General features: G+C 45.5%; 2 protein-coding genes across 2 annotated transcripts; one reads left to right on the top strand and one right to left on the bottom strand.

Annotated features, from left to right (window-relative positions):
- The first annotated feature begins 736 nt into the window (after positions 1-736).
- Positions 737-7,827, top strand: LOC116439421 (single-stranded DNA cytosine deaminase). Its single transcript, XM_032098922.1, has 5 exons — positions 737-1,677; positions 4,831-4,978; positions 5,429-5,699; positions 5,863-5,978; positions 6,272-7,827. Exons 1-5 carry the CDS (start codon positions 1,670-1,672, stop codon positions 6,323-6,325), a joined length of 597 nt encoding a protein of 198 aa, XP_031954813.1. The 5' UTR covers positions 737-1,669; the 3' UTR covers positions 6,326-7,827.
- A 3,348-nt stretch (positions 7,828-11,175) lies between these two features.
- LOC116439420 (C->U-editing enzyme APOBEC-1-like) lies at positions 11,176-16,717 on the bottom strand (the record flags this gene model as incomplete). The annotated part of the gene is made up of 3 exons (XM_032098921.1): positions 11,176-11,775; positions 15,009-15,124; positions 16,291-16,717. Coding segments are annotated over 3 exons (570 nt in total), but the record flags the coding sequence as incomplete, so codon positions are not given.
- Between the last annotated feature and the right edge of the window lie 8,660 nt (positions 16,718-25,377).

Here is a 25,377-nt window from a genome sequence, read left to right as displayed (position 1 = left end):
CAAATGCCCTCTTTGAATCATTAAAAGAAAAAACTAGCATTAAAGTGTGATTTGGTGTTGGTCTCACCTAGGAGATTTGTCACAAGGTGCTACTAGAGCAAAGGCTGAAAGGGGACAGCTGTTTCATTAGCAGGACTGTCCTCTTGGACTCTGTTAAGTAGGACAGGGATTCTCAAGGATTTCAGTCTCTTCTAGCTTTGGTCAAACACTAGGAGTCAGATCTTCAAGGAGGATAATTGCCACAGCTCTTGAGATCAATGCAGCTGCCAAAATGTGTATTCACAGAGCATGTGTCCCACCTAGGCATTTCCCCCAGGAGTAGGACAGCCCATGCCTGAGCCTTCCAGGAGTGCTTCTTCTTTTCCTGAAATATGCCATGCTCTCTGCTCTCAAAAACAAGTCCTCTCCAAGTGCTGGGCTAGAGAGTCTGCTCTGTTCTGGCAACTCATCTCTCCTTTGCATGTTTTTACATATACTGGTTTCACAAAGCCTTAGCATTCTGAAAACCAGTAAAATTAATAAGGAAAGTAAATCAAGCAGAGAAAAAACGAAGAACTACCCTAGCGTGAGGTAAACAAAAGCCCTGTTTCTCAGCCATGCCCCACTTGAGGCAGAAACAGAGCAGAAAGTGCCCTGGCTGCTTCCTCAGCACCCTGCCCAGCCCAAGGCACTGCCCCATCCCTCAGCTGTCCTTCAGCCCTGCAGAGAGGATGGGTGCCTGGGCAGGAGCAGAGCCTGGGCAGCCCAGAGCGGTGCTGGCAGGGCAAAGCCTGTGCATCCTCAGTGCCAGCCTGGCTGTGACAGCGCACACCTCCGTCAGCGGGTCCTGACAGTCACCCTGCCACCAGCAGATCTTGCTGCCAGTGCCAGTAGCTGGCAGACACTCCCCACTGGTGCTTTGTGTAGGGCTTTTCATTGCAGGTCTGCCACCGCTCCTGGTGTGTTGACAGGGCTCAGACACCCGTGGCAATGTTCAGGTGCCAAAGTGGGGCCAGGCACTCCCCACTGAACCCTGGGACCTGAGTCCCTCTCACTCTGGTCTGCAGCTTCAGTGCTGTGCCATGCAACTGCCAGGCCTTTCAGGGGGTCACAGTGGAGTGGGGAAAGACTGCCAACAATTTGGTGTTCTCTGAGCTCCTTCCAGCGGGTTGGCTCCAGAGTGCTGCATAGAGCTGCCTCTGCAGTGGAGCAGGGCAGGGTCGCCCCATTCCCTGCACAGCTGCGTGATGTGAAGCCCAGAGGGATGGTGTGGTTTTGCCCACATTCAAGCTAGTGGTACACAAGCTCTCAGGCCCCCCTCTAACCACTAGACAATGTTTCCTGCCTTGTTATGCTACTGATATTATTTCAGAATAATTTTGCAGGCGGGAGGGGGGGGGGCCCAACAGGGAGTGCAGTGGGGGGTGGTGACCAATGGGTGCTGAGCATCTTTCAGAACTGATGCCCCTTTGCATCTCAACACTTCTCAGCTCCTGCAGCTCCAGAGACCCTTCTAACTCCTCCCCCAGCCACACCCCGATGAAAGCCAGAAGAGAGTAGATAGGGGTGAATGGGGAGGGGACACGCAGGCCAGTCCACATTTCTGTACATCAGGTCAGAGGGCTGCACAGACAGAGCCTGCAAGATAACCTCCCTGTAATCCCATCACCTGAGAGGGACCCTGGCAGTCATGGACAGGTAAAATGAGTGCCTCTAGTTTCTTACTCATATGAGAGATGAGAGTCTTTCTGTCAGAATTAACTTGCTCTCCCTCTGGTGTTGACCATCCCTTTCCCTTTCCCTTTCCCCACCTGACTCAGTGATCTGACTCCCTGCCTGTCCTGCTCTTGCAACTTGCATCTCTGTGTCTCTGTTGTTCTTTCTCTTTGACTGTCTGCCACCTGTACTCTTTCCCTCTCTGTCATTTCTTTCTTGTGGCTATTCTTTGTTGCTTTCATTGTTTTTCTTTTCTAGAAACAAAGAATGATAACAGAAGGATGAACAGTCAGATGCTATCTGCCGCTTAAAGCACCTCAATCCTCTACTTGCACTGCAATTACTCTGTGAGCTTATTATGACTCTCCACAGTTGCATCCTATGCACACACTCAGGGGGCTTCACTCTGGTTTCATTAGTCTTTATTTGAGGAGAAGATCTCTGTTCAGGCTGCTTCTTCAGTGCCCAGGTATGATCACAACTCCCATGTCCTTGCTGCTTTCCCTGGAGCTATGCTATAGCCATAGGAGTTGCATGTGTATCCAGCAGTTTATACCTAACTAGACATCTGCTCCCTTGCTCCCCACAACATCTGTTCATTCATTATTCTGTTTGCACCAGCCATATTCTGAAATCCTCCCTGGAAAAAAAACCCTGAGACAGTGAACTCCAGAGGAAAGGGAGAAAAAGATCTGATGTTAATGAACATTTCTAGTTGAACAAATGTCTTCTGTGATTCAAATTGTCTTCAATTTGTTCTGAAACTGAAAAATAATCTAAGCGATCGTAATTTTATTTTTCTGTGGTTTCTTCACTCTTATTTGCATCCACATGCTACTCTGCAGGGACAAAAACACTGAATAGAGAAAAATTGAATGAGGTGAGAAAAGGAACAATTAGAAGAAGAATCAGAAACATTTTGAGAGCAAATGGTTTTGCTCAAAACTTCACACACACACACACACACAAAAAAAAAAAAGAGAAAAAAGGGAAAGTCTGTTTTCCCTTATGTTTTTGATGTGATAAAAAGTATTTTTTCCATATGGGTTTTAATGAGACATCAACATAATTGTAACTGTTTTTCATCTGGCTTGTTTCTTCAGCAAGCAATTGAATTGTGCACAGTGCCTCTGCTCTATTTTCTGCAGTTGTGGCACACCCAGGTAAGAGTTTTGCAAGCCTCTGACCTATCACAACTGTGCAATTTTCTGGGTTATCCTTTCTGGACAACCTGAGGATCTACCACCACAGAACAGGTGCCCCCTTTCCAGCACCTCTGTTACAGAGGACAGTCTTCTCCACATCCCTGCAATAACACATCTAAGACTTAGAAACCTGCAGTGAACCACTGGTTGATAATTTTGTGAGGAGACCAATGTGTGTGTGTGTTAGGAATATACACGTGTTAATTTGTAAATGTTTGTACAAAGGCAGGGAAATAGGGTGACTCTAAGGTGGTAGGAAGTGAGTCAGCTCTAAGTGTGAGAAAGATGATGAAGAACATTCTGTGGGTATGGGAAACACACACCCAACAAGAACAGCCAGAGAAAGGGGTGACGAAAGGCAGTGGGATCAGCTTGTGCTCTACTCTTGATACAGCCTGCAAGCCCAACAGAGCCAGACTACCTTAGTGCTTATGGGACAGACCTCCAGGAGCTGCCTCAGACTGTTGTTGGGCTGAATGGAATGCTTAGTGGGGATGCTTTACCCTCTTGAGTGTGTGCAGTCTTCTCTGTGGACTTTCTTCTAAGACATGCTCCCATGTGATGTGCTTCTGCAGGAGCCTGTCTGTACAAAGCGTGGCATAACAGAGTATGCCTGTGCTTCCTCTTTCTGTGTGAGCAGGACAGGTATTTCTGCACTGCAGGCTGAGGGAGACATGACAGGAAAGAGTCGTTTGCCTGTCTGTGGGACAAGGGGAGCAAGGGTGCCTGAGGGACAATGTGTCTGATGCAGGTGAGGAGCAGTAGGGAGTGTTACACAACCTCAGAGCATGTCACTGGGTAACAAAAGGCAAGAGGATGTGCGTGACTCTATGAATGAGTACTTGTGTGAGGGTGCACAAGGGACAGAAGCTCCTGGAGGAGCAGAGAGGGTGCCTGTTAGCTGGTCATTAAGTGCTCTGCAGTGCTCAAGTTTTATGGTGACATTGGCAAACACATGAGGGGTGTATATATGTCCCTAGACTCTCAGATTTAAATTCCTAACAAACCCGAATTCCCCTTTTCTACACTTCACTGGAGACCTTCCGGAAAACTCAGCTCAGTATCTCTTAAACTTACCCCATCTTTGTGCTGAACATCAGCCTAACAGTGGGAAAAGGTGACAAAGGACGTGATTATTTTTAACCTATTCACTTCTGTTTTGCATTGCTGCGGGGGAGGTGAGTATCTCACCTCAATGAACCCAGCTGCCTGTGTCCCTCCGCTTGGCAGCGAGGCTGTTAGACATGGCTCATGACCACCTTACACCTGCCCTGTGCTCCTGCTGCCTCTTCCCAGGAGGGTCCCTGGGCACGGGAGCAGGCCCATGCCAGTCTTCATGTCTGTCTGCTGTGGAAATGGTGCTTGTGCCTGGAGAGGTATCAGCATGCCTACCCATTATATATTCCATCAGCTAGTGGATGGCATTGTTCCCTAGTTCTGCGCACTTTCAACTCTGCTTTTCTTTTAAGCAATGCTTGGAATACATTCAGTACAGTCTTCTCTGGACAGGTTCTAATTTGATCGATCCCTTGCCCCAGTGGATTTTCAGGGTTTCATATCACAAAAATAACATCTCTTGATGACTGAACTCCAGACCCTCTCATCTTCACAGGCCTTCATCCTTCTCCCTCATTGGTGTCCATGTTCTGGATATTTTCAGGTATTTTCACACTCTACCCAGCCATAGTTGCTGTTTGACTAATCACTATTAATTCACATACTGTTTCCACTCACGAGGTCACCTGCGTCATCCCCACAGTCATGTCTGCATCCTTTCCCTAGAACATTTCATGCAAATTACCGACACTCTTCTCGTACTGAGAGGCTTGGATGTGAAGAGGATATTTTTGGTTCTGAGCCCTCAACAAAGACGTGGTAAACTGCTGGCTGCAGGGTAGGGCTAATGTAAATTCTCTCTTGTCTTCTGCAGCATCCTCATGCAAAGGAGACTCTTCCTCTACAACTTCAGGAACCTGCGCAAGGCCAAGGGCCGGCGTGAAACCTACCTCTGCTACGTCGTAAAGCGCCGGGACAGTGCCACATCGTGCTCCCTGGACTTCGGATACCTGCGCAACCAGGTACGGGGAATGCCTTGCCCTCCTGTTCTTATATCCATGCTGAGGTGCCTGCAGCTCCACTTTGCCCGGGGCAGCAGGGAACAGAGGGCTGTGACAGCAACGCAGGCACACCTGGACGCTGTGCTGGTGCACAGTGTTTGAGGGATGCAGCCTCTGGGTAAACCTGTCCTTTGTGCTACCCCCGAGTGTGTTACCAGCAAGACATCCACACTGCCTGCTGCTTTACCAGTCGACCTGCCTTCCTGCTTAGGTCCCGCTCATCCCGTTTGTACATCCCTCCACATCAGTGCCCTCCTGTGCCTGCCGTGCTTTCTCTCCATGTGTGCTGACCCCCATCGTTTTTCTCCTCCCCTCACACCCCATCCACGCCACGCCTCCCTCCTTGCCCCTCTCACACCCTTCTCCCTCCCCACCTCACGCCTTGCCCGTATCTGTCCCCGTTTCCCGAAGATGGGCTGTCACGTGGAGGTGCTCTTCCTGCGCTACATCGCAGCCTGGGACCTGGACCCGGGACGCTGCTACCGAATCACCTGGTTCACCTCCTGGAGCCCCTGCTACGACTGCGCCCAGCACATCGCCAACTTCCTGCGCTCCTACCCCAACCTGACCCTCCGCATCTTCATGGCCCGCCTCTACTTCTGCGAGGACCGCAAGGCAGAGCCCGAGGGGCTGAGGCGCCTGCACAAGGCAGGGGCACAAATTGCCATCATGACCTTCAAAGGTGAGTTTTGCGGGCAAGAAAGAGATGATGGTGAACTAAGGGGGCTTAGGGACACCAAGGAGGGGGAGAGAAGGTAGGAAAAGATGCAGTGCGATGGTTTAGTGATCCTAGGAGAGGTCAGTGTCCTCTTGAGCACCCTGTAACTCCCCTGTACTTTGTGCAGATTACTTCTACTGCTGGAACACATTTGTGGAGAACAGGGAACAGACATTCAAAGGCTGGGAAGGGCTGCATGAAAACTCCGTCCATCTCGCCAGGAAACTTCGACGAATCCTCCTGGTAAGGGCCAATTCTTCTTCTTCCAGTGCCTCTTCCCTCATCTTATTCCTGTCTTCCTCACTACAATTCCTATCTGCTCTTGCTTCTCATCCCTGCCATCTGCCATTCCATTCATTCGTGTGTCTTCACCTTCCACATCATTTATGCCTCTTCCCCCAACTTTCTTCATCTCTCCTCTTTTCATTCACTTCCCCTTCTTCCACCTCTCATCTCATCTCCTGCCAGTCCTTCCTCATGTTCATAGGTTCCTGCTCACTTGACAACTGACCTACCATTTATATTTTGTCCTGCAGCCACTGTATGAAGTAGATGATTTACAAGATGCCTTTAAAATCCTGGGGCTTTGAAGTGAAAGTCATCAGCAATCAGAAGACTTCACAAACACTTGTTCTTTGATTACCACCTCTCCCTTATGACAGATCTTTATCTTTTTCCCTCCTTGCATCTCTCCTCCTTCCAGCCCTGTGTCTAGAGATAAGACTATCCTTACTTTTTTTATTTCCAAGGAGAATTAGGCTGATCTTCTGAAGACACGTTCCCCAGGCTCACACCTTATCCATTGCTAACTGGGAATAGCCAGGACTGCAGTGACATTGCCAGAGAATGATTTTTCCCCCCTCAGTCCCTGCAGAGCTAATTCAGGTGATCCACTATGTGGAGCTCTGGGTTTATCCTTGCCCAGATGGAAGCAGACAGCCTGCAAAGCTATTTATATGGCTGTGTTCTCACTGGCACTCCACTGACCTGCACATTTTATGAGGGCTTTGGGGAGCACATCTCTTGGCTCTTAGAGCTGAACTACACTCAGCTGCTCTGTGTCCTTCCTTGTGAAATGGTTTATTTGTCCTTCTGGATGTGGGTAGGAAGTTGAAAACCATCACCACTAAAGTGGTACAGCCTATGTATTAACAGCAAAGTTGGCCAGCTGTTGGAAAGCTCAGCTGAGAGTGTTGAAGTGAGTCCTTGACAGCCCAGGTAGCTCAGCTTGAGAACCTCACTTGAAGCCAGCAGGTCTGTGTAAGTGGACTGTGTGCAGAGCACCACAGCTCCCACTGTGTGGAGTACTCTCCATCCACCGAGCATTTCCCCCTACGCCAGACGTGCAATATGCTCCTTCCCCAGCCAACTGCCTCTGCTAGAGGCACCTTTACAGTCCCACAGTCTTCTGTTTCTCCAGGTCTTTTACTGCCCATAATATGGCCAGCAGTGTCTAGTTGGTGACTGTACTGAGAGCTGGCCAGAAAAAAATCCTGGCATAAGCAAAGCTCTATAGCCTGTAGATAGATATCTTCTGTAGGGGCAAAAATCAAACCATCCTCCTGCCTGGCAATCACTCTGTTTCCATTAGGGGACCCCATTAGCATCTGATCTGGTGGACACAGCCTTTACAAGCTGAAGATACGGGTTCATAGTACCTGCCTGCTCACCACCACCTTCCCAGCACCTAAATTACAGCTGGGTTGTCCTCTCCAATCTAACTTCTTGAGGCTTTGACAAGGCTAAGTGTGTCCCACACTCTGGGTATGCTCTATTTCCTTCATGATGGCTACAAGTTCTCTGCTCTGTCCTGTTCCTCTTTCTGGGTAAGGCTGGAAGCTCCTCAAAACACCTCCTCTGGTGCTCGGCCAGCTGCAGGGGGACAGCAGAGAGCCCTGCTCCTACAGGGCCTCCTCCTGCTAGGAGAGGTCACAACCAGGTGCATCACAAGCTTCCTACAACTTCAGGCTCCCGAGGCACTCTCAGCTTGAGAAATTTCGACGAGGAATAGCAATGAGAGTCCTTTGCAAAGCATTAATTTGCGAGCATGGTGTTGTATATTTGTTTCATATGGTGCATATTATTTATATAAATAAAGGTCTTACAAACTAGCATCTGGTTTTGTCTTTTTTTTTTTTGGTATCATGTGGATGAAGGAGGTAAAGTTGACACAGAGGATTGACAGGTCATCTTTCTCGTTTCTGGAGACACAGCCTGGAACTATTAAACTATCTTTGTGCTTTTACTTGTAGCTTTGAAGTTATTGACAGTTATTGACCCAGCAGATCAAGACAGATAAATTGTTTGGGTACTTTGGAAATACTACCAAAAATCTCTGAAGTTATTTGAGATGCTTCTTTCATTGATGGCCAGCCTATTGTCCCCAGTCATGACTTGTAATTGACCACACTGGACGCAGAAGTCCTGACCCAATATGCTTCACAAAACAAGAAGAGAAGCAAAGATGTATAAAGAATCTTTGTCTTTCAACTTTTGATATTGGCCTGTACAACACTGTTGTCCTTCTCAGTGAAATTATTAGAAAAATTAATATTTTCTATAAAAGGAGTTGAAGGAAAACTCCTTTGAAAAGGAATTGGCTTCTGCTTAAATTCTGACTAGCACTGAGTTGAAGATACTTGTTGAAACATGACACCAGGGGATGTTGTACAGGAGGAGAAAAAATGCAATGAGTAAATGAAAAGAATCATGAACTACATTAAGAATATATCCTATGTTTAGGTTCTTCTGAACGTAAGTCAGATTAAGTTCAGAGTGGACTGTAGAGTTAATCCATGTGATACAGCTAAAGGAGTTTAGCTCTTTTGCTACAGAGATTGTTTTAACTGCACTTTTTCTGTTCACAAATACCAATTCATACTGTTTGTTACAAGACATTCTTTAATTTGGCTTTCTAAATTAATTCAACCTCAAATGCTTTAGGTGTCTCTGCCAAGAATAACTCCCTGGAGGGTAACTGTTATGTAGTAACATTACTTTTTTAACAGAAGATATTTTACTTGCTTTGTAGACTGTGGACATAGTGAACATTTTGCTATTGCTTTTATATTCTTGATGGCCATTTATCTTTACAGCCTTATGGAGATTGTGGGTGTGCTATTCTAGGTGTCTCTTTCCTTTCTATGCACCTGGGCAACAGCTAAGCTCTCAAGGGGACTGTGGCAAATATACCTCCAACCCCAGTTGCCTGAGCTGTGGGAAATGGGGGCTTGTGATTTCTGGGAGGACATTTCCTCCCTAGACTGTGGGAAACAGCCAGAGCAGGGGCCTTGGTGCTGGCTGAAAACCCCAGTCTCACTTGATCAACACTCTGGGGTTTGCAGCAGTGAACAAGGCACAGGCACATCCAGGGAGCTGTAGAGGATAGGTCTGATAACAGAGGAGACAGGACAAACGGGACGGGATGGCTGCTGGTGTGGAAATCTGGGCATGGCTGCCATCTCCTGGTGCACGGGGGTGTCTGGCACCCTGTGTGAGGGTGTTGGCTTGAAGGGATGTTGTTCCATGCTGCAAACGGCTCCCAAAGCCTGTCTCTCAGATAGGCCCCAGAACATGCCCGCTGAAGAGCAGGACACTGACATCATTCCCACAGCTGCACGCAGCACTACTCCAGGTCAGTACACGGCGTCCTCGGACTTTGCAATAATAAGAAACAGATTACCATTAAACAATGCAAAGACACACTCCAAACCCTTGCAAACACAGCCATGTCTTCTCCCTGCTTGCTTTCTCTTCTTCTCCTGCATGCTGGTACTTGGAAATCAGGACAGAAAGGGGTTTCAGGGTCATGGAGTGTCGTCCCTTGCTACTTGTCCCTTCAAGGGGGTTTCAGCCTAGATGTATTTGTGTCCAGCATTGTCTTTGAGTACGTTTTTCTACTCTCCCTGGTGCTGACCCTTTAGCATTCCTATGGGCAGAAATGTCATTCTTTCATCACATATGTATTAAATATTCACAGTGATGGAAGTCACATTTGGTTCACAGAAGAAACATGAAGGGATTTGGCAGAGAAGAGACCCCTCATTCAGACAATGCCAGTGATGATGAGCAGAGCCTCTGCTGGGGAAGGAGAAAGTGGGTTGCTGCAAGAGCAGAGGTCATAGCAGATGGGGAGGCACCGAAGGGTGTCAAGTATTTTGAGGGCTGCCTTGGCTTTTAAACCTCTCATACACTTCTGTCTTAGGCAGGTTTCCCCTCAGGCTTCCAAATCCACATCAGATATGGCTAAAACTCCATTGCTCTTGCTGCTGTTGCACCCAAGTTCCAGCGCAGGGAGGGTGTTGATCTCTCCACTCTAAAACCTTGTCATTAATTCACAGTTAAGAACTATCCCACTCTACAAGCTGGCACATGCTTTTACCAGTCCAGAGGGCCAGAAGAATTTGAGAGCAGACCAGCTGCCTTCTGCAGTTGCCTTTAAAGGCTACCAGTGTGGTAAACCCACCCCTAGGCTCTCACATGCCAGTAGGGGCACGGCAGGGATACAGCAGATTGCAAATTCACTCTGGCAGATAAAACTGGTGTGAAAACTTCACTGGGCTGACTTGAAACTGGCAAGCTTCCAAACAGACTATGGAAGGTTTGTCCTCCTGCCTTCAGTGGGAAAGGGCTGACCCCTGGGCATGAGTGGTTATGGACCCTGCTGTACTAAACTACACGTCGATCAAGTGATTTGATTGCTCCCTAAGGAAGCAAAGAGTAAACACTATAACATCCAGAAAGAGGGCATGTGACATCCAGTATGAGGCCCTGGACAGGGGGAAGAAAACTTCAGCTGTGCTATACATTGCTTGGAGTTATTTTATTTGATAAACGTAGGAGACTCTCCCCAGCCAGCTGTGCTCAGCCTTAGATACACTCTCATACTGCAGGGACTGGAGCTGCTTTCTCAGCCTGCAGCTTTTCTGGCTGTCTTGATGGTCTGCTAAACATCTGGAGATTTTGGCATGGCCAAAGGATGCTATAAGCATTAATAAACCAGAAGAGATAGGCATGGCTCCCACCAGCCCCTGCCTGGTTCTTCAAATCATCCTTTGTGCATGTTGCGGATCTCAGCATCAGCACATTCCCCAGTGGGATCACACAGTGGGCCTCCTGCTTGAAGAGGTTGGGAATCATGACACATGCAGCTCCCCACATGATTCATTCTGATGTTCTACATTATTTGCAGTTCAAATTCAAAACTGCTGCAGGACCCTATACACCTGTATCTTCTTTTTGCCTGCTGCCAGTAGAGAGAGTTCAAAGCTTTCAATTTCTCCTACCTCACCATCCCACTCTGTGTTTCCAGCTGGAAAAACAGAGACTTTTTATTTTGTTCCCCCAGTTTGCAACAAACAGCTATGTCTCCAGAGTGTGGAATTACAAGGGAAGGCTGTATATCAAGGAGCTGAACAAGAAAAGCAAAGTTTCCACAGAGTTGATGTTTTCCCTTTTATTACACTGGTTTTACAGTCATAAATAAAACCTTAAAATGAAGTATTATTACAGTATTGCATAAATATTGTTAAGGTATGAAATATTTTCCAAAACATACACATGTAGGCATAAAAGTGATCTTCATAAGAAATTCTGAAAGCAAGAATGCATAGCTGATTACTTCTTTGGAACAGATCAGAGCATGAAAAATGTTACATGCTGGCCTTTCAAGAGGGTACTTGCAGAATCTGATTGCAGAATCAGCAGACATGGAAGGCCTGATTACGGGGCACAGTCTCCATCCTTACTGGACTCTCAGGAAGCTCTGTAAAGACACAGAGCACTGTGTCCTGGATGCCTGGCTGCATCATCCGAGCTTGCTGATGGCTTCTCATGAGCTCCTTCTGCTCTGTCCAATACTTAGCAATGCTCAGTCAGTAATAAGAGTCTTCTCTGGTGGCAGCAAGAAGCTTATCAAGGCTGCAGCAGAAAACACTGCCAGGGACTGGATTTTCTGGTCTTGTACTGATGCACAAAGTGAGCTTAGAAACATGGTGGTGATGCTTGTTAGTGTTCAGTTTGTCAGAAATGGAGGAAGCCCCTAGGAGGAAGAAAAACAACCATTAAAAATTAGATACAAAAAGCTTAAGCTATCTCTTCAGCATGATAGAGAATTTGAAAATAAAGCATCTGGTCCAAGAGATCACTGATCCTCCTTCAGTGTGTTAGATAATCTCCCTCGGGATACGTTTTTCCAGACAACAGGGTAGCACCTCACAATATACTGTGCCATGTACACCACTGCTAGAAATACAAACCATTCAGAAACAGAAGCATTTAAAAGGTGGCAACTTGCACAGCTGAATGCAGGGGAAGTGGAGTTGGATCCTGTGGAAAGGCAGATTTTTTGGGGGGTTAGAAAGGCTCGCCCAGGGGTTTCTAGTACCACACCATGTTTGCAGCATGGCTAACTCCAAGGCTGGATCTGGCAGCTCAGAGCAAAGTTCTCAGTGTCTCCAGGGATGGAGGTGACAGACTCTCCGGGTTCCAGTACCACACCGTTGTCAGGGGAGACTTTTTCCTTCTATCCTGTCGGAATTTCCCTCAATGCAGCTTGCGTGTGTTACCTCATTTTTCCTCTGTGCATCATCAAGGAGAGTTTGGCTATGTCTTTACTGCCTTTATGTAGTGGAAAACTGCAGTTAGATCCCACTTAGCCACCTTCTCTATAGGTCTAGGAAATCCCATTCCCTCAGCCTCTCCTCATAGGGCAAGTACTCCAGTCCCCTGCCCTTTGCAGTGGTACTCCACCAAATCCCCTCTGGTTCCTCAGTGTCTTTCTCCTGCCAGGAAGGCCAGAGCTTGATGCAACAGTGTGTATTTCTCTGGAGCACATGCCTGGAACTCACTCACCCCATTACACCTCTGCATAATTAGTACAACGGGGCAGGATGTTCAAAAGGGCTGAGCACAAAGACATTCCCATTCCCTCTGCAGAGGGTTGGTAGTTAGAACTGTTGATGATGGGCCCTATTCACCTTCATTTGAGGGATGGCTTATGTTTAGCTGAGACAGCAGAGCAGCTGAGCAAGTGCCTGACTTCCAGCAGGCTTCCTAGCCAGCAGGACTCTGCAGAAATCGTCAAGGTTGCCTGGTTGGGACAGGCAATTGTCATAGGTTAGCAAGCATAGTCCCGGAAGGGACGTCCTTGCTAAGGGGTGCTTACAGTTTCCTCTGGGAACTGATAGAACCTATCAGCTGGCCAGTTTGAATATGGACAATTCTCTAAGCCACTTAAAATTGTGATCACCTCTGTGATCCACATTTAAGAATAGGCAAACTCCCCCTCCAAGCTCTCTCTCGTTTCCGGCGCTGGCACAGGTGGCTGCGGGCCCCGTGTGGGGGCCAGCGGGCCCGGCCAGGCCCTGCTTGGGCCAGGCCGGGCCGGGCCACGGCCATCCTGGAGCCATGGACCTGTTCCAGCCATGGAACCCCCCCCCACTGCCTTGCCGTGGGCAGCCGGAGCGGCTCGGCTCTCCCCCCTCTCCACTGCGATAAGAAAAATTCAGCATTCCAGCTGCAAAGCTGCAAGGCCGAGGTGAGAGTAACCCTTTTTACTGCTGTGAAGAGCTGAAAACCTGAGGGAAGAGAGAGAGGAGATGCTTAAAGCTGAAATTCTCTTGTGAAGCTATGATATATCAGAGTATCCTGTTGTAATTTCATGAAGATATGGGGGGTGGAGTGTTCAACTCGTAAGCAAAAGCACCTGCGCTGAGATAGGCAGATGCTGACGCAGCTGTAATTTCATGAGAAGTTTGGACAGGGAGAGATGAACCAGATGAGGACTTTTGCTCCAAACGGGAAAGGAGAAAACCTCAGTCCGTAGAGATGAACCAGATGAGGACTTTTGCTCCAAATGGGAAAGGAGAAAACCTCAGTTCCTAGAGATGCTCCCAGAGATAGTCCTAAAGATGAAGATGATGAAGACCCTTTGCTCCGAGGGAAGGAGAAGGGCCTCTGTTTTTGTTTCTGAACGGCTCAACCTTAAAATTGTACCCCAAAAAACTTCAAGAGTGGACCCTCGAAAGCAGTTGCGGGAAAAGCTGCAAGTCGGGGGAAAGGACTCACACGCAGGCAGAGAGACTCCTCTTCCTAAATGGACTGAACAATATTTGGAAGTGGGCGGCTGTCTCGTTGTGATAATGTTTTCATAGCATGAGCAAGAAGAGACTTCTCTTTCTAAATGGACTGAACAAGGTTATTATGGAAGTGGTAACAGACTGAACATCTTAAGGGTTGTCTTTTCACATTGTCAGTGGGAGAAGGGAGGAAGGTGGGGGGAGGAGGAGAGTTCTGAAGGTGGTATAATTTTTTTTTTTCTTCTTTTAGGTCTGTTAATAAACTTCTTTATATTCTTTCAAGTTTGGTGCCTGTTTTGCATTTCTCCTAATTCTTATCTCACAGCAGATAAACAGTAATGAGTATTTTGGACCAAACCACTACACTAAATTGGTGTTTCCGCCCGGGAATAAACCGAACCCGCGACAGCAATTTGTTAGCTGGCTCTTTAAAACCAAGATCTGAAGGGCAGATTCCCCTTTTACTGCTGCACAGGGAGCCATGCTGAGTCAGCAGCAGTTTGTCAGCACTCACAAGCATTTAGCAGACAGCTCTGCTCAGCTCCTGGCAAGCATCGCACCATGCACTTGATTGTGTGTAAGCTGCTAAATTATTTAATCATCTCGGGCATTAGGAGACTCAGAAAGACTGAAAGCCAAGGGGAAAATGTCTCCTAAACCATTACATTGCATAAAGTACTTTGTTAGGTCAGCTGATTGACTGGGTATTGCTACTGACTGTGTATCCTGTCACCTGAATGTCTTACTCAGAAAAGAAATGGAAAAGTCAGGTCTTGAGGTACAAAAAGTCCTATGGAATATTTGGGATGGATGGAACTGAAATGAAGGGTAATGTGTACTTTTCCCTCAGCCAGAAATAAAACAAGGCATTTATAGCATCCTACAAACAGGTTAGTTTTGTGTCTGTGAATCTAAGCTCCTGCCAGCAGCTTTGTGCATCCCTTCCTCCACCTCCTGCCATCCATTCTGCACAGAGGGACCATTCCAAGCAAGAACTGGCTTGCTCCACAAAGAGTGGCTGAGCCCCACAGTTAGTCCAGACCTGGTCTCCTCTCCTGTCCAGTAGACCACCTTCTCTTTCTTTTCCCTACAATCGCTTCTGCTAACACCACTGCTGGGGTCATCCAAATCTCCTTTTCCTTGGATTTTTTGCATTTATTTTCTCTCCTGGTGTTTTCTTCGGGTGTCTACTAACCAAATAGATACGAAGGAGTTCTCTGCAATTCAGAAAGTAGTGTGCATTGAAGTCCTGGGTCCAATAATGATCTCCAGGTTGGTAGACAACAAAGTTTCTCCAGCAGTAACTGTAATCTAAGAAGAGAGATACCCAGTCACTCTTGATGAAAGGATGCCCCGTTCTTTCTTCATTAACATGTCAGTGAGTCATTTGTTTCTCAGTAAGAATACAGTAAAGGACAAAGATATTCATACAAGGGATACACAAATAACTACACAAACAAGTTAGTGGAAAGGGGAACCAAAACTCTGCAGGTAGCAATATGTCTAAAAAAAAAATTGCCAGAGAGAGAAATTGATCATTGTGGTGGCTTGGGCAACCTTTATGACAAATAGCACACTCTGGCATAAAGCCAGAGCACATTTGCCAACAGTGAAGGAATCAGTGAGTGGCAGGAGTGAAAAGGGAAGTGGCACATGCAGTCAGAGCTGATCAAGCTCCCTTTTTGGCAGCCTTGTGCCTGAGAACACAGCTTTGGTCAGACAAGTTGCTTCAATCATGAATCTGTCTGACTTACCCCAATGATCAGGGAAAACCTGGAGTGAAGACTCTAACATTTAGCAGTTTCATATTGATCCAAGTGTTGATAGGGTGGGCAGAGCTTCTGTCAATGCTCTGGTGGTATAATCCCAGAGACAATATCCCCAAGATAAGCAATGTCCTTTAAGATTACATTTGACCTGGTGGGTTTTATAGCTACTCACTCCAGTGGTAAATATCCACACAGGTGTGTGAGGTTCATCTCTTCAAATACACATTTCTTTTTGTGAGCTGCTTGTCTGGACTATTTTTACAGCCAAACATCACCAGGCAAGAAAGATAGAGGCACAAAAAGGCACATGTGCAAGACATGCATCATCTGAAAGTCTCCTTTAAACAGTTTCCTTCTCTTCTCCAGCTACCAAGGGAAACCAATTACTTGATGCAGATGGCAAGCTGATCTGCATGTGTTTTCTAGGAAGGACGGGTTCTGTCTTACACCCAGGATTTTTCACTGCATATTAAGGAGGTGTGGATGGCTAGAGAAGCCTCTCACTCTCCATGTTTGTATTTGGCAAGAAGAAATGACCATGCTGGTCCTGCTGCTGTACAGGACTGGGGAAGAAATAAGGCAGAAGAGAGTGACATTTTTGCACTCACTAGTCCTCCCCAAAGCAAGTCATCACCTCTATTACAAACTAAAAGCGCACATAATCCCAGAACTTTCAATCCACACTTAGACAAAGAGTAGCTGGGTTACCTTCAGGATTCATTATATGTATAGTGACTCCATGCATTCCCAGGTTGCAGAGACCTTCTCTGTTACGGATATCGTAGTGCCTGAACAGCTTGGCTGCATATATTTTCAAGGTCACATAAGGGCGTGACTTCAGGAACTCCAGAATCCTTTCAGAGCACTTTCCACAGGGACTAGCTGAAAGGAACCAGGTGATGGAGCAAGGAACTTGTGGCCTGTCTTTGAAACAATTTTCTAAGAAGTTGACTTCAGCATGTTGTCTATGAGTGTTTGAGCACCAGTTCCTCCAGATGGAACCTCTTCTCCACCTGATTTCATACAGCAGGTACACCCCCCGTCGATGTTGGCTAGGCGAATAATTTATTTGGAAGTCTCCCGGCTCTATCTTCCACCTGAATAAGAGTACCGGCAGTACTGTGATCCCAAGATTTCAATGATGTTTGGTCCCATTGTGCATTGCCTACTCTCAATATCAGCCAGGCCTCCCACTCCCAGCTTTTCCCATCAGAAATGAGCAGCTTGAAGAATGTTGCAATTTAGCAATTGAAATCTGGAATTTGATGAAGACTTCAGAACACCCCCAACACCTCCTTGAGAACTGTTGGATGGGTAAGCAAGCCCGTCACCACACAGAGATCAGTACCAGTCAAAGCAGTAAGGCAACTGGAAAGGAAGATTGAGGAAAAGGATAGTAAGAATAAAACAAGGCACAAGGCTGTCCCTAGAAATTGCTATGGAGCTCAGGCAGCAGTCAGTGGCAGAGCTACATCTCTTACCCTTGGTTGTTGCCGCTGGACAGGAGATCTGTACAGAAAATATTTGTGAGTCATCGAGGATAGCAGGTCAGAAACCAAAATTTCCTCTACACTTTCTGTCCAGACACCTTTCAGTCTATACACTCCCTGCCAAATCTCTTTTCTCTAAAAGGCCTTAATAAGTAATCACTGCGCAGCAGGATAGGCACGCTGGGCTGCAGGAGGTGTGGATTCCTACCTGGAAGTTGAACCTGATGGTTGTTTAAGCTATGTTGTACATGAACCCTTGCTCAGTTTAGCACATTATGGTTGATTGTGTAAACACTCAAGTTTAAATTCCCTGATTTCAGCAGTACTGCATCTGTTTTTCCCTGACTAATCAAAGAGCAGAATCAAATCTCTTATCCCTTAAATCTTCCAAACCACTTCTATGAGACAGGCAAAACTTGAGCCATTTTCCCATCGGTACTCATCATTTTGGCAAACTAGACAGCAACATTTTCACAACCAACTTCCCATCTTCACTTAATCTGTAACTTTTTCAAAAACTAAAAAAAATATCAGTGCCAAGGAAAAAATACCTGTACAGGAAGGAGGGTGATTTCTGACTAACAAATACATACATGGTGGCAACGCTGACCTGCCTGATTATACACGTTTTATCTCCCATGGTGGCAAGCAACTTTGACCCCATGATTCATTCATCCCTTCCCAGCTGAGGGTCTAGAGGAAAACAATTGCAGGTGATCAAAGCCACTCATTTCTTTTGTAAAAATCCACCCATAGAAAACTTAAGGATCTAGGAACTGCCATATTATTTGATAAAATAATTAATTTCATTTTTTAAATTTTTAAGTGCATATAAAATGAAAAGAATTAATTTTATTTTTAGTTTTTATATATTATACACGATACAATAAAGATTTCTTTTAAAATTTACTTAGAATTAAGGTACTAAAGGCATTTTTCCGCACCTTAGCTCTTTAAGATGAGAAAATATGAATTATACAGAGTGAAATTACATTTCAACAGGAAGAAAATAGTTTTCCACATCAACAGAGACATAATCAACTCCTTGCACGGCCTTATTGCCCTGATTCTTTAGAAAGAATATTCTAGTTATTTATCACAATGAAAATAAAATATGTGAATAAATAAGCTAACTAAATTGCTCCATTCTTAAATGCCTTCAAGATCTCTTTCCACAGTAAAAGTTCTCTGGGATTTTGAATTCTTCCTGCCATTCCAAGGTTAACAAAATTTTATTAGTATTTTGAAGCTGGACCTAAGACTCAAGATACGGTAATGGGTTCAAAGACATAAAACTCAAATCCACATCTGTCTGCTGTATATCCTCATGTCCCAACAAACCACATTTGTGTCTACACTCCAGTCCTTTAGATACAACTACAGTAAATATCTACGCTTGAATATGGAGAAACAGGCCTGCCTTCCACATTAATGTGCTTACCTCTGCCACTGACAGCAGCCATGGGTACTTCTGGACTTGTGTGTCTCGTCCTGGGAGACTGGTGTGCCTTTAGTAGTCTTACACTAGTTTCGGTTTCTATTCCTGGACCAGAATACTGATCTTTGGGCCTTATTAATGCTGCTCAGCTGAGTATTTCCTCATGCTGACTTTATTCATGCTTACTTGCACTGCCCCACTGGCCGAAGATGAAAGAAAGTTCCTGGCAGCGAAGAACTGCAAATGGGGGAGATCCCACTCAGAAATTGCTCTGGCCTTGAAAGTACAAGGTTACCTTCCAGAAGCTGGAATTAACAGGTGAGCCACCTTTTGCAGTGCAGGCAGAAATTACATTTCTTTATTAACTCTAGCTCCAGAACAGAAAAGCAAATCTTCTCTAGTCACCCCAATGCAACAAGAAAGAAAAGCGTCTACACAAATGGCGTCAAGCCACCCAGCTGCGGCATGGCATGTCATTTTTCTGACACCCAGATGCCACGAGGAAGTCGGACAGAACCCAGTGGAAAGAGGGAAACAGAAGACATCATGTGCAAAAGCCTGTGAGTCTGTGGAACTCCAGCAGGTGGTGGTGGTTACTGCCATCTCCCTTCATGGGACTGCTCCTGTGGCGTTCCAAGGACTGCTCATAACCCCCTGAGCCTGGGTCCTCACGCAATCGAGGAAGACACTCCATGTGTGTGACCACTGAGCTGTGTTCAGTGGCTGGGTAGCCACTCTCAAGCTAACTCTAAGCAAGCTGCCCAGCATCCAGGAGAGCTTTGGCAGTGGACACCTTGTTATGAGAGAACATCCAGATATTTTTGAAATTTCACAACTGAGAAGATATCTGTACTCACATGGACACTCTGAGAGCAAGACCTGAGCCACCTGTGGAGTATCTGCAGAAGTTATTGGTCATGATATCAGTTCGCTGATGTAAATAGAACAGACATTTTCCAGTGCCCTGAGAAACCTGCTCAGGATTACGAACTGGGCATCACCTTCCTGTGATCAGTTCTGCAACTCTCACAAGATGCAGCAAAAGAATATTTCCCATTTAATCTAAAAAATGACTGAAACAATGCTAGTTTCTAGTGAGAAGCTTTCCTCTGACTGACACACCCAAAACTGGCTTGCAGAGGAAAGGGATTACAAAAGAATTCTTCATATGGTTCAGGTAGAACGAGTCTCTGTCACTTACAGTTTTTTCTGGTTTTGTGACACAATTATTTTGTGGTCTGATGCAAGCTGTAGAGATCCCTGGACAAAGCCACTGCCTTCCTTGGTGCCAAGCTTGATGTGGGATTGTAAAGCTAAGGGAGGGATTTATTTGTATTCTCTGCAGCAAGCTCTCAGTATTCCATTGTCAAAAAGTATTCAGTTTCCTGCCAGGACAGAAAAAACCCAGAAGTGTACATGAATGGTGGAGTTCAGAGGGAGTAGGGATTCGGGCACTGGCAGGACTCTCTGTCAAGGAGAAGACTGGTTGTGGCAGGTCATCAGGCAGTGCCAGCACAGAGTCTGCCCTCGAGGCCTCTTCTGCTGCAAGGTCACTCCTCACTTCTCAGCACATAATTGTTCCCCAGTGGCTGGATTCTTTCCCGACACAGAAGAGTGAAAGAGAGCAGCTCAAACGCTCAGAGATTGTTGAAACAAAAACGTGATTGGCTGATGTGGTTTTGAGTTCGCGGCCATGATCCTCAGTAAGACCAGGAATGCTTTGGTGCTGTAGCAATCCCTTCACTGCCCTGTCCTTACAGTGCATATTTACAAATAAGCAGGTGTGAATTAGGCTTAGAGATGATTAGTCTGATCTGCAAGGAATGGTTTGATTAGAAGCAGTAGTTCCTGATAGAAAACCAGCAACGTGCCACAGAAAGTGGAGAGAGAAAAATGAGTCGGAGCAGCAGGGAATTAGCAATGCAACATTTTCAGGTGTCTCCAGGAAGTTGAATGTGCTGTACAAGATGGTGGAAAGCCAAAAGGGAAAAATAAAAGAAAACTGGAAATACTGCTCCGTTAGTCCTGTCAGCCTAATGTGAGGAGAAGAAGAATCCCTTCCAAATTCAATAGTTGCTTTAACCTAAAAACATCAGAAAGACAAGGTTGCCACACAAGTGAATTGTCATACTTCTAAAAGAATTTACACACTCTGTTTATGAGGACCATGCTTCAGTGAGTCAAGAGGAGGATGTTGACCTCCAGAAGGATCATACAACTAGGTGGGAAACCCATTTCCCGGTTTTTATGAGCAACCAGCAGTAATCCAGTACCCCTTTAAACTGCTATGTGCCAGTAGCAAGGGTTATCTCTATAGGTGGAGTCTCATGTTACTCAAACGTTTAACTGTGGCAAAAATTTTTATTCTACTTCTCATGCAGTCAATTATGCCCCCTTATAGAAGCTGCTTAAGTTACCATAAGAGATAAATGTGGAGGTGGTTCGTGATGTTGAGCTATTGGTAACATCTGAATATATCTCAACCACTCCAGCAAAGGGAATTTTTTTAATAACCACCACCCTCATATGCATGCCTCATGAACCTGAATGTGTTTTGGAGGAACATACACAGCAAAGGGTACATAGAATGGTGGACATACACTCACTCGTGCCTCCTTTAAACACCAGGTTCCTTAGACCTTCATGAGAATATTTCCTTTGGTGGTAGTAGAGCCATGCTGTACACATATGACCAGATTCACTAGGGAAAATAATCAAGAAGCTTCACGGTTTCTTCAGAACATTTCACAAAGGGCCTCCAGGATGCACACTAAGTGATAGAAAGGTGGACAGAGCATCAGGCAGTTAGGTCCCTGCAGATGGCTCCCAGGAAAGAGATTGCAGCAAAACAGGTCTGCAGCATGACTACTACAGAGGTGTTGTCCGTTCATGTACCACTCCTTTTTCTCAAGCGTCTTTTAGCTTATCTGACACTCGAAGCCCAAGATGTGCATCTGGTAACAAATTTGGACTGAGACAGACTCCTAGAAATGGAAACACGTGGAAGAAATTAGGGAAGATGGACAGGTTAGAGAAGAAAGAGCAGCACAGAAAGAAAGTTAAATCAGACGTCAAAGAAGACAAAAAGGGACAAGTTTTGAATCAGCTAAGATCCCAATTTGCAAATCTCTGAAGATTTTACAGGTACTGAGCTTTTTATTCTCTGGCTGAATGATCTATTGGAAAGAGGTGAGAATCACCAAGTGGAAGTCTGGAAGCAAAGAGAAAGGTTAAATTTAAATGTGACAAAAGCCTCGGGCTTATGCCACAAGAGGCTTAAGTCTCAACCTCCACTTAGAGGCTGCCTCCTGGAATTAATTTGAAATGGTAAATCCTGTATTAGTTCAAGTATTCTGCTGCTGACACATTTGACGGTAAAAGGAAAATCCATTGTATGTTTACGTGGATTTAATGGAGTTTTCTCAGCAGGTATCTGTATTTTTTATAGAAAGAAAAACCACAGAGCCTTTTGAGATTTATTCTGTGACCTCCACATTTAAAAAAAGGCTAAAATGTGTTTATCTATGAACCTGTACGTATGAACTCGCACTCATGAAGGTATTTGCGGATATTTACCTATGTGTATGCACAATAATGCAATAATGAATATAAAAACAAGCTTGTAGACACACAAATACATCTCCTTGGCAGCATATTACTTTGCAACTCATAAGCACACCCACCCATGGCTCGTTTCTTTCTCCCAGTACCTTTGCTTTCACTTCCCCCACAGGCTGCACAGCGTCACCATACTTTCCTGAGACTCTTGTTCAGCCTCCATATGTGGAAACCGAAACCTAAGAGATTAAGATAACTGGTGGCACCCTGCCACTGCTGGGTGAGCTTTATGAGGCTGACTCTGAACAACGATATGCAATGGCAGCCAGCCACAAGGATGTGCAGGCAGAGCTCTGACCCAGGCAAAGTGAAAAATACTTGGCTAGTGGGAAGGACTTACCTGCGTGCTTGCTGCAGTAATGAAACATCCTGATATCCTTGTAATACAATTCTTTCACATTAACTGGTGAGGTTGTAGAAATCAAAGAATTTCCCAGATCATCAAAGATAGCTCATGAGGAGTCAGTGTGGAAAAAAAACAAGCTGCAAGTGAACATATCTGTATTTTGGAATATATTTTTCTACTCTAAGCAGTCCTTCTACAGTTTTCTCACACTATTTTGAGTCACAGAAGCTCTATATATTGATCTTTCTGATTTTGCCTCATTTTTATGTGTTTGTTTCAATGCACATGCTTTGTCAAAGCACTAAGCAGAACAATAAGTACCCCGAACCCAGTGGGGATTTGTGTCTGTGTTCTGCTTGAGAGCCTGAGTCAGTCATCACACAACTGGCAGAGTTTTAAATATGAGGGGGACCACATAACCAGGTGGACTTCATTTGAGAGAAAGCAGTGATTTTCTGTAGGTTGTATCAAGTAGAGTGTTCAGAGCAGCTCTAGAAACTTTCAGCTCTGAGATTTTCTTTTCCAAGCACTCAGGGATTGCTCAGTGACAACAATATATGGTTAAACTCTCCCCAGAATTCACCTGGAAGCTGTAACTGTCATGGGAGGCAAAACCTCCATCACAAGCAGAAAACATCTATCAGGAGGATCAGGCATTACAACCACTGGGCACCATCAAGGATGGAGTTCATTTTCTTCATAGCAGTTCATACTAAACACATTAGCTCCTGAGCCATCTGTGGGCAGCAAAGCCCACAGTGTGTCAGTGGAAGCCACAAGTGAGGGTAGTCAAGATAACCAGGTTTTGGGTTTTTTAAGTCCTCAGGGCCCCGAGAGGCACGGACCATAATAATTGTCTTTGGCTTTTATTGTCAAAAAAGTTTGGGGTTCTTCCTTGTTCATGACCTTGGAATGTCACAAGCTTGCTTCAGCCAAAAGCTGGTTATGATGCAAACAGGAGCTGAGTGTGGCAAGGCCAATAGGACAAGGCCAACAGGATCGTGTAAACAAGAACTAAGGAAAATGAGCCTTGGCACAGACAGGGGATCAACAAGCTGAGTCAAGATTATGAAGAGTTAAACTTCAGCTGGGAGTTAGAAACAATTTGTACTGATTGAACTAAAAGATAAGTTAATGAAGAGTTAGAAATTTAGCTAAGAAGTACAGTGCTATTCACTATTATGTACCTGTCTGAAACTTTGCTTGCAGTAAATGAACTGTCATAAAGACAAAAGAAGCTGATAGAATTATAGCTAGCACCTAGATTGCATGATCAAATACAGGCAGGAAGTATGGACCGTCTCTAGAAGGCTTGCCCAGAATAGAAGGTAGAAAGTTCATGGTGATGAAGAGATCCCTGACTTCATCTTTCAAGACTACTGACCCAAATCAAGACCAATGACCTAAATCAAGAAAAGAATTGTGCACGTGCAAAGGACCAGTGACTTCATTTTAATAGGAAGCAGGAATGGGAGGTGCTGGAGATATGTACATGATTCAAATGTACCACTTGGCGAAATAAATAGAGGGCAAATAACTGTGTAAGCGGCTGGCACGTCTCTAGGAGGCGACTCCCGTGCTGCCCGCTGGCGTAATAAACATGCCACTTTCTAACTTTAATTAGTTACAGAGTTTTGTCCCTGAATACTGGGGTTTTTAACGATTCAAAGCTACAGAACCACCCCCAAAGTTGCTGGGAATTGCCGTGATATCATTTGTTTGGCAGCCTGTACCAACAACTAGTTACAATGGAGACTGAACCGGGAACACTGGGTCCATTTTAAAAGTTTTGCTCAGCAGTTTCACATCGTCTGTGTTTCTCTTTCCCAGCCCCGCTGTAACAACTCGTGTGATCAGTCTTCTCTGCCTCCTTAAATACACCTTAAAAGCACAAGGGCTTTCCAGTGGATACATCCAGTGGCCCAGTTCCAGGATGGACCTGCAAATAAAAATACTTACTTACTTACTTCTTCTAGCTATCTGAGTGGAGATGCTGAAATGCAATGACCATGGATACTGTAATTATCATTCCACAGTCACACCTCTTGGTGGATGGAGGATTTGCTTCTCTTGAACGGAGCATCTGTGGATTTTTGAAGTTGCTTTTTAAGATCAAGTACTGCTGTCAGTTACATGTTATAGCTCCCACTGAGACAGTGGAAAATCCTCTAGGTTAGCAGAGTCTTTCAAATGCAGACTAGTGTTTCAGTGATTAATGATGAGACATTACCATACCAAGAACTGACACTTACTGTGATTAGTTGATCCACTTAATACACAGACAAGTGCTTATTTACATGGCTAACTACAAGCTTCTGGAATTTTCTGCTCCAGTAAACTGTGGATGCAGATGGCAGGACAGGGTAAAAATAAGTCCATATAGAGACACTAAAGGTAAGACGCAGGGTTCCCAAATGCAGTCATTGTGGGTATTGAGGTAGTGGGACAGGATCATGACAAACCACAGCTAGTGGCCAGGATTGTCTGCTCTCTGTAAAAACACCCTCTCGGTCACTGCTAGGTAGAGTGTCTGGACTCTGCTTTCTGCCCTGATGGGGCATTTTTTGTGGTTTTAAGTCGTCCACTTCTGTTCCTCTTGCATCATGAGGTAGGAAACAAGGCTAGCTGAGAGGACAGCAAGTCTCCAGAGATGTTCCTTTTGGCATCCTGATCATCTCTTGCCAGAGGATGGGTCCTGGCACCCCAGGAGCCCTGTGCCGGAAGACCATGAATGAGGGGATGATAAACCCAGAGACAACCCTGAACTGGTTCAGGAGTGGCTGCTCCAGATGGATGCACATAAATTTATGGGGCCTGATGGGATTTGTTCCAAGCTGCTGAAGGAGCTGACCAATATTATCGCAGGACCTTGCACTATTTTTCAATGGTCTTGGGGGTCTGGT

The sequence above is a fragment of the Corvus moneduloides genome, chromosome 2, assembly GCF_009650955.1.
Source record: "Corvus moneduloides isolate bCorMon1 chromosome 2, bCorMon1.pri, whole genome shotgun sequence".
Taxonomy (NCBI): Eukaryota; Metazoa; Chordata; class Aves; order Passeriformes; family Corvidae; genus Corvus; species Corvus moneduloides.
Note: the sequence above shows the minus strand (reverse complement) of the source record. Positions and strands in the feature narration are given on the sequence as shown.